Consider the following 15,051-nt stretch of genomic DNA (forward strand, 5'->3'; position numbering starts at 1 on the left):
TTCTCTTCTGTGGACTCTCGTTCGGTCTCGGCAGCGGCGGCGACGGCGACGACGACGATGATGATGATGATGTGAAAGAAAGAGATAAGAGAGTTTGGGAACGTGGAATTATCCTGCCGCCGTTGGAACTCGACGTTGGATTTTGGGGGAGAATGATGAGTCACCAGCTGACCCCGTCACCACCGTCAGCAGCAGCAGCAGCAGCAGTGATCTATCCACTGCTGGATGAAGGCCTCCGCAAGCCGTCGCTCGGCGCGGCGCAGTGCAGCGACGTGGCGGCCCCGGCGACCTCCGCGTACGCGCGGGGCGACTGGCCCCCGCGCGCGGACCACGCGGTGGCACGGAGGGACGGTGGCGAGTGGCCGCGGCTCGCCGCTTCGGCGCCGGAGTCCGAGTGGCAGCCCAAGGACGGCGCGCGCCCCAGGGGTCGTCCGATGCGCGGCGACCACCGGCACGCGCCCTACGCCGACGGGGGGCAGCGCTGCGCGGGCGACGCGCCGGCCGCGGCGTCCACGACGCCGACGCACGTGGCGCAGCCCGGGCAGCAGCAGGCGGACGTGAGGCACGTGCGCGTCGCGTTGACAGAAAGCCCCCCCACCCACCCCCTACCCACCCCCTACCCACCCCCAGCTTGCAAGCGAGCACGCCGGAGCGCAAATGGCAAAACATTCACCACCAACAACAACACCACCAACAACAACAACACCACCACCACACACACCACACACACCACACACACACACAGTGCCTCGTAGCCTTGATAGATTGTTGCGGGGGCAAGTGCTGTGAGCGAGTCGCAGCGACTATGAAGGCATGGAACGGCACGTGAAGGGTAAGGTGGGAGGGGTGGGGAGGGGTGGGGAGGATGGGGGGCGGCCGACATCCCGCCCCGGCCGCCTTTGTATCTCCCCAGCGGGGATGTGGGTGCTATTTATTTATTTATTTTACCCCCACTCATTTTGGGGGAGGCCCGCGACCGGGTGCAGATAAATCGCCAAGCGCTTGGTTTGTGGCCGTGAGCGAGCGGGAATCTGAACTCGGGTGGCCGCGGGTGCAGCCAGCACGTTAGGTCAGTGCCGGATGAAGCGAAGTGCCTGTAGCGTAATGATGTTGTAAAGGGGGCCCTAAATAAATTAAAACTTCAATATTTAAACACGCACATTTTTCACTTGCATGGTAAAGTTTATTGTATTTTTTTTTCATTTGCTGTACAGCGCAGATGATACGACAAATCGCTAACCTTAAACACCCGGTCGTTCATAAAAATTTGAAGGCGGTATAGTACTATAGTAATAGAGCAAGTGCAGAATCAAACATTGGTAGCTTGAAAGCGTTTAGCGCGGGGCCCTTGAAAGTTGCGGGGCCCGTAGCTAATACACGTGTCGTAGCTACATAGTAGTAGTAGCTACATATGTAGTAGCTACACATGTAGTAGTTAGTAGCTGTAGTAGCTACTCCATATGTATAGTAGCTACATAAGTAGTAGCTACATAAGTAGTAGTAGCTACATATGTAGTAGCTACAGATGCAGTAGTAGCTGTAGTAGCTACTCCATATGTAGTAGCTACATAAGTAGTAGCTACATATGTAGTAGTAGCTACATATGTAGTAGCTACACATGTAGTAGTAGCTGTAGTAGCTACTCCCTATGTAGTAGCTACATAAGTAGTAGCTACATATGTAGTAGTAGCTACATATGTAGTAGCTACACATGTAGTAGTAGCTGTAGTAGCTACATATGTAGCTACTACTACATAAGTAGTAGCTACATATGTAGTAGTAGCTACATAAGTAGTAGTAGCTACATATGTAGTATCTACACATGTAGTAGTAGCTGTAGTAGCTACTCCATATGTAGTAGCTACATAAGTAGTAGTAGCTGTAGTAGCTACGATACATGTAGTAGCTACATAAGTAGTAGCTACATATGTAGTAGTAGCTGTAGTAGCTACTACTACATATGTAGCTACTTTTGCTACTCGGATAATCCGACACTGGCTTCGGTGTGCAAATTACAACAACAAAAAAGGTAAAGACGCAGCCCTGCAACTGCTTGCTCGCGGCACTGCTGGCTGAAAAGAGGCTTGGTAATCGAGAGGGGCGGGGCGCCCCCCCTCCTCCTCTCTTGATGGGAGGGTCTTTTGTTGACAAAGCTTTTCCACGATCATCACCGAAGTTAACCTGGTTGGTGATGGCTGCAGCTGTCGTTGGCAGCGGCGCACTAAGCGCAAATCAGCACCAACTCGACACAATCGCACTCCTAGATTTGAAGCTTTCGTGACTGCAAGGATCCATACTCTTTGGTTCTATTCGGTAAAGTCACGTAGGTGAAAAAATAAAACAACAAATATCACGACGTTTCGGCCACAACACAAGCGGCCTTCATCAGGTGAGCTTGGCTGTGTTTCACTCCATCGCTGTCCTCGAGACAGTCTGGTCCCTTCACCTGATGAAGGCCGCTTGTGTTGTGGCCGAAACGTCGTGATTTTTTGTTATTTTATTTTTTACCTACGTGACTTTACCGAATAGAACCAAAGAGTATACAATCGCACTCGTCAAGAACCCCGTGGCCTTCAACGAGGAAAGGAACAAAAAAACACACGTTGTATAGTAGGCGACGTTTCGGGCAACGGGTCTTCCTTAGAGCGCGCATACATCGCGTTTAAAGTATACACAAACGCACATTCTTCGCAGCGCGCATACATGTCAACGCACACGCATTGTCGATGCTATGCCCTGTCTGAGATTGTAATGTTAACCGGTGCTGTTCAAACGATCCAATGTACTCCCACCACTAGGCCGTGAGACGTGTACGCATTTTAATTCGCTTTTTTTAATTTGGAGGTGACCGATCAAGTGCAGGGGGAGGGCATGTTGTCTATCGGCGTGTTGATCGTTTCTGCCCCTTCGATTCCCCGCACTTCCGATGAGCGCCGTTGGCTTGCGTACGGCGCGAAGGAAGTTCCGCATCCATAATCTGGGTTTTTTTTTGGGGGGGGGGGGGGGTAAATATATAAATGCCACCACCCGACACAGCCAACTAGCAAAGGGTTTGTCACGTGAACAGAACGTTGCCGAGTCGTCGCTAGCACAGCACTAGTGTGTAGTGTATAGTGTAGTGTATAGTGTAGTATACTAGTACAGCACTAGTGTGTAGTGTATAGTGTAGTGTATAGTGTAGTATACTAGTACAGCACTAGTGTGTAGTGTATAGTGTAGTGTATAGTGTAGTATACTAGTACAGCACTAGTGTGTAGTGTATAGTGTAGTGTATAGTGTAGTATACTAGTACAGCACTAGTGTGTAGTGTATAGTGTAGTGTATAGTAGTGTATAGTGTAGTATACTAGTACAGCACTAGTGTGTAGTGTATAATGTAGTGTATAGTGTAGTATACTAGTACAGCACTAGTGTGTAGTGTATAGTGTAGTGTATAGTGTAGTGTATAGTAGTGTATAGTGTAGTATACTAGTACAGCACTAGTGTGTAGTGCATAGTGTAGTGTATAGTAGTGTATAGTGTAGTATACTAGTACAGCACTAGTGTATAGTGTAGTATACTAGTACAGCACTAGTGTGTAGTGTATAATGTAGTGTATAGTGTAGTGTATAGTGTAGCATACTAGTACAGCACTAGTGTGTAGTGTATAGTCTAGTGTATAGTGTAGTGTATAGTGTAGCATACTAGTACAGCACCACCGGTTGTGTGTCAGAGAGCAAAGCCGCGACATTTCACAATCCGAGTACGACGTTTCGCCAGTAAATACAACTAGCATCATCAGGCGGACAGAAACCAGATTTGTGGAGCAATCCCCCTCCTGTTTCGTTCCTTAAATAGATGGAGGGGGGGGGATGTGATGGCGTCACTTGCGAGCCCTTCTTGCCTACTTACGCGTTCGACTGAACTTGACCAGTCGTGCCATGCGAGGATCGTGGTCCGTTGGTCCATCTCGATGACCGTCTGAGCACGCACACAGGACTGACCCAGTGCCGGATTATCGTCGTAACAAAAGTAGCTGCATATGTAGTAGCAGAAGTAGCTAAAGTAGCTACATATGTAGTAGTAGCTACGACACAGTAGCTTCTACAGCTACTACACAGTAGCTGTAGTAGCTGTAGTAGCTACGGGCCCCGCACTTTCAAGCGCCCCGCGCTAAACGCTTTCAAGCCATCAATTCCGGTTCAGTGATTCTGCACTTGCTCTATCACTATAGTACTATACCGCCTTCAACTTTTATGAACGACCGGGTGTGTAAGGTTCGCGATTTGTCGTTTTATATGTCTGTATAGCAAATGAAAAAAATACAATTACTTTACTATGCGAGTTAAACATTTGTGTTTTAATATTTACGTGTTTAAAAAAAAATGAAATTTAGGGCCCCTTTATAACACCATCTGTTACAGGCCCCGCCACTTCGCTTAATCCGGCACTGATCGATGACGCGCGTGGCCTTCGTCGTTGTCAGAGATTACGCGGTGATGGAGGGGCCACCGGGGCTCTCCAAGCTGATGCTGTGGCACGAGGAGTACGCGCAACCCACCTCCACACATGCTCAGCAACAGCAGCTGATGATGCTGCATCATCATCATCAGCAGCAGCAGCACCACCTCCAGCAGCAGCAGCAGCACCACCTCCAGCAGCAGCAGCAGCAGCATGCCAGCACATATCTGCGGTGAGTCTTATGAAAAGGTCGACACCTCTATTTGTATTCTTTGGGTCTTTGGGTAAAGCCACGTAGACAATTAAAATAACAAACCAAAAATATCACGACGTTTCGATCCTGAAGACGATTGCTTGTGTTGTGATCGAAACGTCGATGTTTTGTGTTATATTTTTTTCTCTGTGGCTTTACCGAAAGATCCAAAGAATATGAATTCCTGCATTCACGAAAGCTTTAAGTCGAGATTCTGCTCTATTTGGTGCGGTTAGCCCCCCCCCGGCTGCGCTACGAACCCGGCGAGCCCGAGTTAAATTCCCCGCTCACGGCCAACACCGGTGACGATCATCTGAACCGGTCCTGGGCCATCCCCTGAGATGGACTCAGCCTCACATGAGGAGCTGGTGCGGTGCGCAGTAAACATCGCCACTGGAGGACGACAAAAGGTGGCCGGGCGTGGTGCTGGCACAGTCCCTGGACTTCGTGGGTGCTGCTCGCTAACAGCACTTGCCCCAACAGTCTGTTGTCAAGGCTACACGGGGGATTTGTACGTTTTGTTAATGGGATCATGGGCGGGAAGTGATCAAGTTTGATTTCACGATGACTTCGACTGCCCATCGCAAACCTCGCGGTGGCGGCTTCTGACTCAGCCAATCGGACAAGCACGGCGGTCACCGTATCGCGCGGCGCTTTCATACGCGCCTCCGCGGCCGTCTGGAACGCTCTTCCTTCCGATATTCGGAAGCCGCTGGGAGCCTTTACGATATTATACCCGTATCAATTATACTATTACGATGTTATAAGTATAATATTACAATGCTATAATTAGAATGTTACAATTATACCATGATAATGTTATGATTATAATGGTATAATTATAATGTTACAATTATACCATGAAAATGTTATGATTATAATGCTGCAATGGTATAATTATAATGTTACAATTATACCATGATAATGTTATGATTATAATGTTCTAATTATAATGTTACAATTATACCATGATAATGCTATGAGTATAATGTTATAATGGTATACTTATAATGTTACAATTATAACATGAAAATGTTATGATTATAATGGTATATATTCTTAGCTCTTTCGGTAAAGTCACGTTGAAGGGAAACAATAAAATAATAAAATATATATAAAACAATAATATATTTTATTATTTTATTGTTTCCCTTCAACGTGACTTTACCGAAAGAGCTAAGAATATGAATTACTGCAGTCACGAAAGCTTTAAATTATAATGGTATAATTATAATGTTACAATTATACCATGAACATGTTATGATTATAATGTTATAATGGTATGATTATAATGTTACAATAATACCTTGAAAATTTTATAATGATAATGTTATAATGCTATAATTATAATGTTACAATTATACCATGAAAATGTTATAATTATAATGTAATAATGGTATAATTATAATGTTTCAATTATACCATGATAATGTTATAATTATAATGCTTTAATGCTATAATAATGTTTCAATTATACCATGATAATGTTATAATTATAATGTAATAATGCTATAATTATAATGTTACAATTATACCATTGTAATGTTGTGATTATAATGTTACAATGGTATAATTATAATGTTACAATTATGCCATGATAATGTTATAATTATAATTCTATACTGTTATAATTATAATGCTATGATTATAATACGTCGCATCGCGTGGCGTTTTCAGACGCACTTCCGCGGCCGTCTGGAACGCTCTTCTGATATTCGGAAGCCGTGGGAGCTATTATGATATTAGGGGCCGTCCATACATGACGTCACGCACCTGGGGGGGGGGGGGGGGTCAGACATTTGTGACGATGTGTGACGAGGGGGGGGGGTTTGAGAAATGTGACGTCACATCAAAATGCGCAACTTTAAATAAATGTAGACAACACGTTCTATATAATTAAATAGACTTTTAAATAAATGTTTTCTCCTACAACATCAGAGTGCAGCGCCACATTAAATACGCGCTACAATGACAATAGTTTAAAGCGATTTGAAGCATGTTTTTTCTATATATTTGGGGGCGGGGGGGGGGCAGAGCTTTGTGACGTCATATTTGAGAGGGGCGTCTGACTTTTTGTGACGCCGTGTGACGAGGGGGGGGGTCAAAAATCGTCCAAAATCGCGTGACGTCATTTACGGACGGCCCCTTATCCTGTTATCAATTAGACTATTACAATGTTATAATCAGGATGTTACGATGTTATCATTACAATGCTACAATTATAATATCACAGTGCTACAATGATAATATCACAGTGCTACAATTAGAGTATTACAATAGCGCAATTATAATATAATTAGTGAATTATAATATTACCATGCCCTAATTGAAACATTGTGACGAGAACAGTTTTAATATTACAATGCATTAGTTTTAATATTATAATGAAATGATTATAATATTACAATGAGATAATTACGATATTATAATGCTCTAATTGTGATGTTTTAATGAGACGATTATTATGTTACGATGAGATAAATACACAATTGCAATGCCCTAATGTTAATATTACAATAAGATGATTATAATATTACAATTAACTATATTATTACGAGATATAATATCACGATGAGATACTTACAATGCCCTCATTGTAATATTACAATAAGGTGATTATAATATACGATGAGGCGATTATATTACAATTAGATAATTATAATATTACAATTATATTATTCTAATATTACTATGAGATAGGTATATCAGGATTAGATCATTACAATGCCCTAATTATAATATTACAATGAGGCAATTATAATATCACAATGAGGCAATTATAATATTACAATGAGGCAATTATAATATCACATTGAGGCAATTATAATATTACAATGAGGCAATTATAACATCACAATGAGGCAATTATTATATCACGAGGCAATTATAATATCACAATGAAGCAATTATAATATCACAATGAGGCAATTATAATATCACAATGAGGCAATTTTAATATTATAATGAGGCAATAATAATATCACAATGAGGCAATTATAATATCACAATGAGGCAATTATAATATCACAATGAGGCAATTATAATATCACAATGAGGCAATCGTAATATTACAATGAGGCAATTATAATATCACAATGAGTCAATTATAATATCACAATGAGGCAATTATAATATCACAATGAGGCAATTGTAATATTACAATGAGGCAATTATAATATTGCAATGAGCTGATTAACATATTGCGCGTTAGCCCCACCCACGGTGGTGACGTCAACACGCCGTGACAGTGTTCCGCCATGTGCTCGCCACTGGTGAATGGGCCGCGTGTTATTTGTTATTTTCGGTCGCACGACGCAGCGGTTGGGTCGTTTACAATCCCCGGCGGTTGTTGTTGTTTGTTGTTGCTGGTGCTGCTGCTGCGGCTACACGGGAGAGTTAGGGAGAGATGAGAGAGAGAGCGCGGGAGAGACAAATTAATAAGTGAGACGAGTAGCAGGCAGCAGCAGCAGCGGCGGCGGTAGTGAGGAGAGGGGGTGGGAGGAGGAGAGAGGCCTGGAGGCGCCATCGCCGCGTCGTGGACGAGGAGAGGGACGAGGAGAGAGGGAGACGAGGAGAGGAAGAGGAGAGGGGGAGACGAGGAGAGAGACGAGGAGAGGGACGAGGAGAGAGACGAGGAGAGGGAGAGACGAGGAGAGGGGGAGACGAGGAGAGGAAGAGGAGAGGGGCAGACGAGGAGAGAGACGAGGAGAGGGACGAGGAGAGAGACGAGAGGGGGAGACGAGGAGAGGGAGAGAGGCGAGAAGCGACGCGGAGGTGACGAGGGGAGTCGGTAAGAAGAGGAGACGAGGTGAGAAGAGAGCACACTAGGGGGAGAAAGACGACGAGGAGGCGAGGTGTGAGGAGAGGCGACGAGGAAAGAGGCAAAGAAGTCCGACGAGGTGGGAGTGCGAGCGAGATACACGCGCATGAAGTAGACGGAAGAGGTGGACGAGGTGGAAGGAGGAGGAGGTGACGAGACGAAGGGGGGTGGTGTGGGAGAGAGAGGGAGGGAGGGAGAGGCATCTGGCGACCTCCCTCGCCATGGCGTGGACGCTGAAGCTGCCGCTGCCGGACGAGGCCATCGAGTCGGGGCTGGCGCACGACTTCGACTCCAGCCTGTCGGGCATCGGGCAGGAGCTGGGGGCCGGGGCCTACAGCATGAGGTAGACACAGCTGGGGGTGACTACATAGGTAGACACAGCTGGGGGTGACTACAGCATGAGGTAGACACAGCTGGGGGTGACTACAGCATGAGGTAGACACAGCTGGGGGTGACTACAGCATGAGGTAGACACAGCTGGGGGTGACTACAGCATGAGGTAGACACAGCTGGGGGTGACTACAGCATGAGGTAGACACAGAGCTGGGGGTGACTACAGAGGTAGACAGAGCTGGGGGTGACTACAGCATGAGGTAGACACAGAGCTGGGGTTGACTACAGCATGAGGTAGACAGCTGGGGGTGACTACAGCATGAGGTAGACACAGCTGGGGGTGACTACAGCATGAGGTAGACACAGCTGGGGGTGACTACAGCATGAGGTAGACACAGCTGGGGGTGACTACAGCATGAGGTAGACACAGCTGGGGGTGACTACAGCATGAGGTAGACACAGCTGGGGGTGACTACAGCATGAGGTAGACATAGCTGGGGGTGACTACAGAGGTAGACACAGCTGGGGTGACTACAGCATGAGGTAGACACAGAGCTGGGGGTGACTACAGCATGAGGTAGACACAGCTGGGGGTGACTACAGCATGAGGTAGACACAGCTGGGGGTGACTACAGCATGAGGTAGACACAGCTGGGGGTGACTACAGAGGTAGACACAGCTGGGGGTGACTACAGAGGTAGACACAGCTGGGGGTGACTACAGCATGAGGTAGACACAGCTGGGGGTGACTACAGCATGAGGTAGACACAGCTGGGGGTGACTACAGAGGTAGACACAGCTGGGGGTGACTACAGCATGAGGTAGACACAGCTGGGGGTGACTACAGCATGAGGTAGACACAGCTGGGGGTGACTACAGCATGAGGTAGACACAGCTGGGGGTGACTACAGCATGAGGTAGACACAGCTGGGGGTGACTACAGCATGAGGTAGACACAGCTGGGGGTGACTACAGCATGAGGTAGACACAGGGAGAGCTGGGGGTGACTACAGCATGAGGTAGACACAGCTGGGGGTGACTACAGCATGAGGTAGACACAGCTGGGGGTGACTACAGCATGAGGTAGACACAGGGAGAGCTGGGGGTGACTACAGCATGAGGTAGACACAGAGTTGGGGGTGACTACAGCATGAGGTAGACACAGAGCTGGGGGTGACTACAGCATGAGGTAGACACAGCTGGGGGTGATTACAGCATGAGGTAGACACAGAGCTGGGGGTGACTACAGCATGAGGTAGACACAGAGCTGGGGGTGACTACAGCATGAGGTAGACACAGCTGGGGGTGACTACAGAGGTAGACACAGCTGGGGTGACTACAGCATGAGGTAGACACAGCTGGGGGTGACTACAGAGGTAGACACAGCTGGGGGTGACTACAGCATGAGGTAGACACAGCTGGGGGTGACTACAGCATGAGGTAGACACAGCTGGGGGTGACTACAGCATGAGGTAGACACAGCTGGGGGTGACTACAGCATGAGGTAGACACAGCTGGGGTGACTACAGCATGAGGTAGACACAGCTGGGGGTGACTACAGAGGTAGACACAGCTGGGGGTGACTACAGCATGAGGTAGACACAGCTGGGGGTGACTACAGCATGAGGTAGACACAGCTGGAGGTGACTACAGAGGTAGACACAGCTGGGGGTGACTACAGAGGTAGACACAGCTGGGGGTGACTACAGCATGAGGTAGACACAGGGAGAGCTGGGGGTGACTACAGCATGAGGTAGACACAGCTGGGGGTGACTACAGCATGAGGTAGACACAGGGAGAGCTGGGGGTGACTACAGCATGAGGTAGACACAGAGTTGGGGGTGACTACAGCATGAGGTAGACACAGAGCTGGGGGTGACTACAGCATGAGGTAGACACAGCTGGGGGTGACTACAGAGGTAGACACAGCTGGGGTGACTACAGCATGAGGTAGACACAGCTGGGGGTGACTACAGAGGTAGACACAGCTGGAGGTGACTACAGCATGAGGTAGACACAGTGAGAGCTGGGGGTGACTACAGTATGAGGTAGACAGGGAGAGCTGGGGGTGACTACAGCATGAGGTAGACACAGCTTGAGGTGACTACACCATGAGGTAGACAGAGCTGGGGGTGACTACAGAGGTAGACACAGCTGGGGGTGACTACAGTATGAGGTAGACACAGCTGGGGGTGACTACAGCATGAGGTAGACACAGCTGGGGGTGACTACAGCATGAAGTAGACACAGGGAGAGCTGGGGGTGACTACAGCATGAGGTAGACACAGCTGGGGGTGACTACAGCATGAGGTAGACACAGGGAGAGCTGGGGATGACTACAGCATGATTTAGACACGGCAGGGAGATCTGGGGATGACTACAGCATGAGGTACAGGCAAGGAAGCGTGCCTCTCCTACCTCTAGACTTGTCCCTTCGCCATAGCAATGTGTCATTTCCACCGCCGCGTCGGCAGGTGGGGGAGGGATGGCTGTAAACAGAAGACGAGCACCAGTGGCTTCACGGCTCATCCCGAGCGGCAGGAAATCGCTTTGACCTCTCGCGACGATGTGTCTAACGAGGAAGACGAGCTCGCTCGCTGCAGAGTCGTCAGCCGACGACCCGTCTTTAATTCAGCTGTGCGTTGGTCTCCTCCCCCCCCGCATCCGACCGTGCCCCCCCCCCCCCCCCCCGTGCTACCTGTTGCAGCGACGTGTTGGCGCTGCCCATCTTCAAGCAAGAGGAGTCGAATCTGTCGAGCGAGAGCGACGCGAAGCAGCCGCCGTTCCAGTACGTGCTGTGCGCGGCCACGTCGCCCGCCATCAAGCTGCACGACGAGACGCTCACCTACCTGAACCAAGGTTCGCAACCGCAACCTCCAACCACTACCACAACCTCTAACCACAACCACACCCCCAGCCACAACCACAATTCCAACCACAACTGCAACCACAACTGCAATGACAACTACAACCACAACTCCAACCACAACCCCAGCTACAACTTCAACCACAACCCCAACCACAAAACCAACCACATCCCCCATCCACAACTCCAACCACAACTCCAACCTTAACCCCAACTACGACCTCAACCACACCACAACCCCAATCGCATCTCCAGCCACATCTCCAAACGCATCTCCAACCACAACCCCAGACACAACCCCAGCCACAACCCCAGCCACAACCTTAGCCACAACCACAACCCCAGCCCCAAACCCATCGCGAACCACAACCAACCCACCCCGATGCCCCATGTGGGCCGTCCCTACCAACGTTCACACACTCGCACTCACGCACGCACGTGAGTGAGTGCGTGTGTGCGTGTGTGGCGTTTGGCTGGCTCACGGCAGACCTGGCTGGGACGGTCGATTGCAGTCGAAGATTGCGTACAGTATTAGTGACGAGCGATTCTTCTGATCCCTTGCTACGGCTGACGTAGACGCAGCGCAACAACTACAATCTCGCATTCAGGTGGTCGGGCCAGGCAACCGCTGTCGGGGGGGCAGCGGAGCAGCGTGTCGCCGTGATGCCTCCTTTGTGTCTGTGGATCGGGTCGTTGCGTCGCTGTATTGTTGCACGGTCTGGTCTGGATGACCACAGTGGTGTACGTATGCACGCCGATCTTCCTTAGCAACTTACCTTGCACCTGGGTGTGGGCAGGCAATATAATCGGTCCAGGGTGGATATGTGACGGTCGGATGGATGCGTGCCGACGGTTTACCGAACGGCGTTTGGACCTCCGGTGGTGGTTCCGAGGTGATCATGCTGAAACTGAAATCTATTTTTATTTTACCAGGTCAGGGCCCACTTTGACCTACGTGGCTCTTTTTCCCAAGTGACCTGGCAATCGCGAATGATGGCCCAGCGGGAAGTGGCTTTTCACATCGTGGAAATTTATAGCAGAAAGCCAGATACCCCTCCGAACGCGCGTTTCTTGAAAGTCTTGCCCACAGGTTTCCGTCCGCGATACGGCGACCCAGAGTTCGCGCAAACGACGGTCGCCCCTTTTTAGCCTTTGTCCTGGGGAGCGGAAACCGCATCGCACCGTTGCGGTTTCCGCTGGATCCCGCTCGGCACGTCCGCGTGACAGCTCCAGCCGGACCGGACTCGCGTGCTGCCGGCGTCGGGGGGTGGGTGGGCGGGGGGGGGTGGTACGGGGGGTGCTCAGCGTTCAACGTCGGGCCGAAGCAAATTTCTCGCCTCGGGAACGAGCACCGAGGCGGAAACTCGACGTTCCTATGGCGGGGGCGGTGGGGGGGTAGGAAGGGGGGCGCGGCGAGTCTTGCCATAGGACAACCACCGCTGACTCGCCGACATCCCGATGCTCGTGTTGACTCCGGAGGGAGAGATGATGATGATGATGATGATGGTGCCGAGTCTGGCCCCTTTCCACCTTCCCCCGACCAGGATTTGAACTCGCAGTCTTCGAAATTGCGAGTGGTCGTCCTTCGGATGCACTTGCACCTGCCGCAGGAATGTGGAAACTCCGCCGCGGGCCTCAGGCTGTCAACGGGAGACCGGCGCCACCTCGCTGTTCGTTTGAGCAGGAAATCACGCCGGCGTTTGACGAGCACGCAAATCCGGCTCTGTCCGCGTTGGGCGCCCTGACGCCAGCGTCATACCCTCGTGTGTGTGTGTGTGTGTACGCGCGCGCGCGCGTGTGTCCGTGTTGTTGGCAGGTCAGTCGTACGAGTTGAGAATGCTGGATAACAGGAAGATGGGAGAACTCCCGGAGATCAACGGCAAATATGTCAAGGTGTGGGAGCAAGGGCCGCGCGAATGTCATTGCCGCGGAGCAGTCCGTTCGGTGACGTTGCTTTGACGCATCCCCCGGGTGTCCCCTTGCACAGAGGCCAGGCCCGCCGCCCGCCAGGCGCGCGACTGCCAGCGGCTCATCGCCCCCACCGTGGGTCGCAGCTGCCCGCTCGAATTACGAGGTCGGCCTCAGCCGTCACGTTTTAATGGCCTCCTGCGTTGGCAACGCGCGCGGCCGCGAGCGACGTTAGCTGGCGCTGCGCTGTGGCCGTTGAATGACACGTGGCACCCAAGCGTCGTCGTTAATGACGATGACGACGTCGGTGACGTCGTCGTTTATTACCAGAATGGGCATCTTCGTTTAGGCTAGAGGAGGAATCCAATGAGCTGTGAAGCTGTTTTTTTTGGGGTTTCACAGATGTCCAGTTTGGGCGAGTTGGGCAAGTTTTACAACAATTCTAGATTTACAACAGCGGCAGGCGATGGTAAAAAGATTTACAACAGCGGCAGACGATGGCTAAAAACGATAGGAGTGCAAAATAAGTTGAAAATGGTAAAGTTAGTTACTAACTGTAAATAACTAATGCGATACTTATTTTTCGATTTAAAGCTTTCGTGACTGCAGGGATTCATCTTCTTGGTTCTTTCGGTAAAGTCACGTAGAATGGAAACAATAAAATAATAAAAATATAACATAATAAAATAAAATTCTCACGACGTTTCGGCCACAACACAAGTAGCCTTCTTCAGGTGAAGAAACAGGTGAGAATTTTATTTTATTTTTATTATTTTAGTTCCATTCTACGTGACTTTACCGCACCTCCCATTCAGGGCATCTCGAGGCAGCAGAACCGAGGAGGAGTTTTGAGATTATTACCCCACAACCCACGGTCAATAAACACGCTATTATTTTAAGGGAACGGGCCAAGCATCCTTAAACTTAAACTATTTTGTATGTTACCAGGTGAGGCCAACTGAGCGATGTAGCGCTTTTTCAGAAGCGATCTGGCTATCACAAATGATAGCTCAACAAATCGGCGTATCATCATCATCACGTGGAAATTGATAGTAGCAGTCAAAATACTCTGAACGCGTGTCTAGTCGAGAAAAATCCACACGAGCACGTGGACAGAGAGAGAGAGAGAGAGGGACACCGCAAACTCCCGAGTATACAACAGGCGTAAGGGTCGGGATGGAACCCACGGCCTCCTGTAGACCGGGCGAGGGAGTTAACATCTCCGAGCCTTGAGACCCAACAAAGCTTTCCCTGGGTAATCAAGCGGCAAATAATTACAGCACGAAGGCAGGGGTGGTCGGTGCACGCTTCGTGTTGGCTGCGAACGCGACGCACGCCGTAATAGAGGGGTTTTTTTTTGGGTGGTGGGGGGGGGTCTAGATCTTGTGAATATAATGCGCCGTTAAACCCGCCGCCAACCCGATGCTATTTA

The 15,051-nt window shown here is 49.5% G+C and overlaps 1 protein-coding gene across 3 annotated transcripts in view; it reads left to right on the forward strand.

Annotated features, from left to right (window-relative positions):
- Positions 1-7,913: 7,913 nt before the first annotated feature.
- LOC116954651 (transcription factor CP2-like) overlaps positions 7,914-15,051 on the forward strand; it is a 30,225-nt gene continuing 23,087 nt past the window's right edge. For 2 of the 3 annotated variants that reach the window (XM_032975331.2, XM_032975332.2), the window contains exons 1-3: positions 7,914-8,855; positions 11,553-11,704; positions 13,528-13,604. In XM_032975331.2, coding sequence (XP_032831222.1) covers positions 8,734-8,855; positions 11,553-11,704; positions 13,528-13,604 — 351 coding nt within the window. In that variant the 5' untranslated portion in view covers positions 7,914-8,733. The remainder of the gene's footprint in view (positions 8,856-11,552; positions 11,705-13,527; positions 13,605-15,051) is intronic. The other variant, XM_032975335.2, reaches the window with a different exon arrangement.

This window comes from Petromyzon marinus, chromosome 56, assembly GCF_048934315.1.
Source record: "Petromyzon marinus isolate PM22_M1 ecotype Great Lakes invasive population chromosome 56, UKy_Petmar_22M1.pri1.0, whole genome shotgun sequence".
Classification (NCBI taxonomy): domain Eukaryota; kingdom Metazoa; phylum Chordata; class Hyperoartia; order Petromyzontiformes; family Petromyzontidae; genus Petromyzon; species Petromyzon marinus.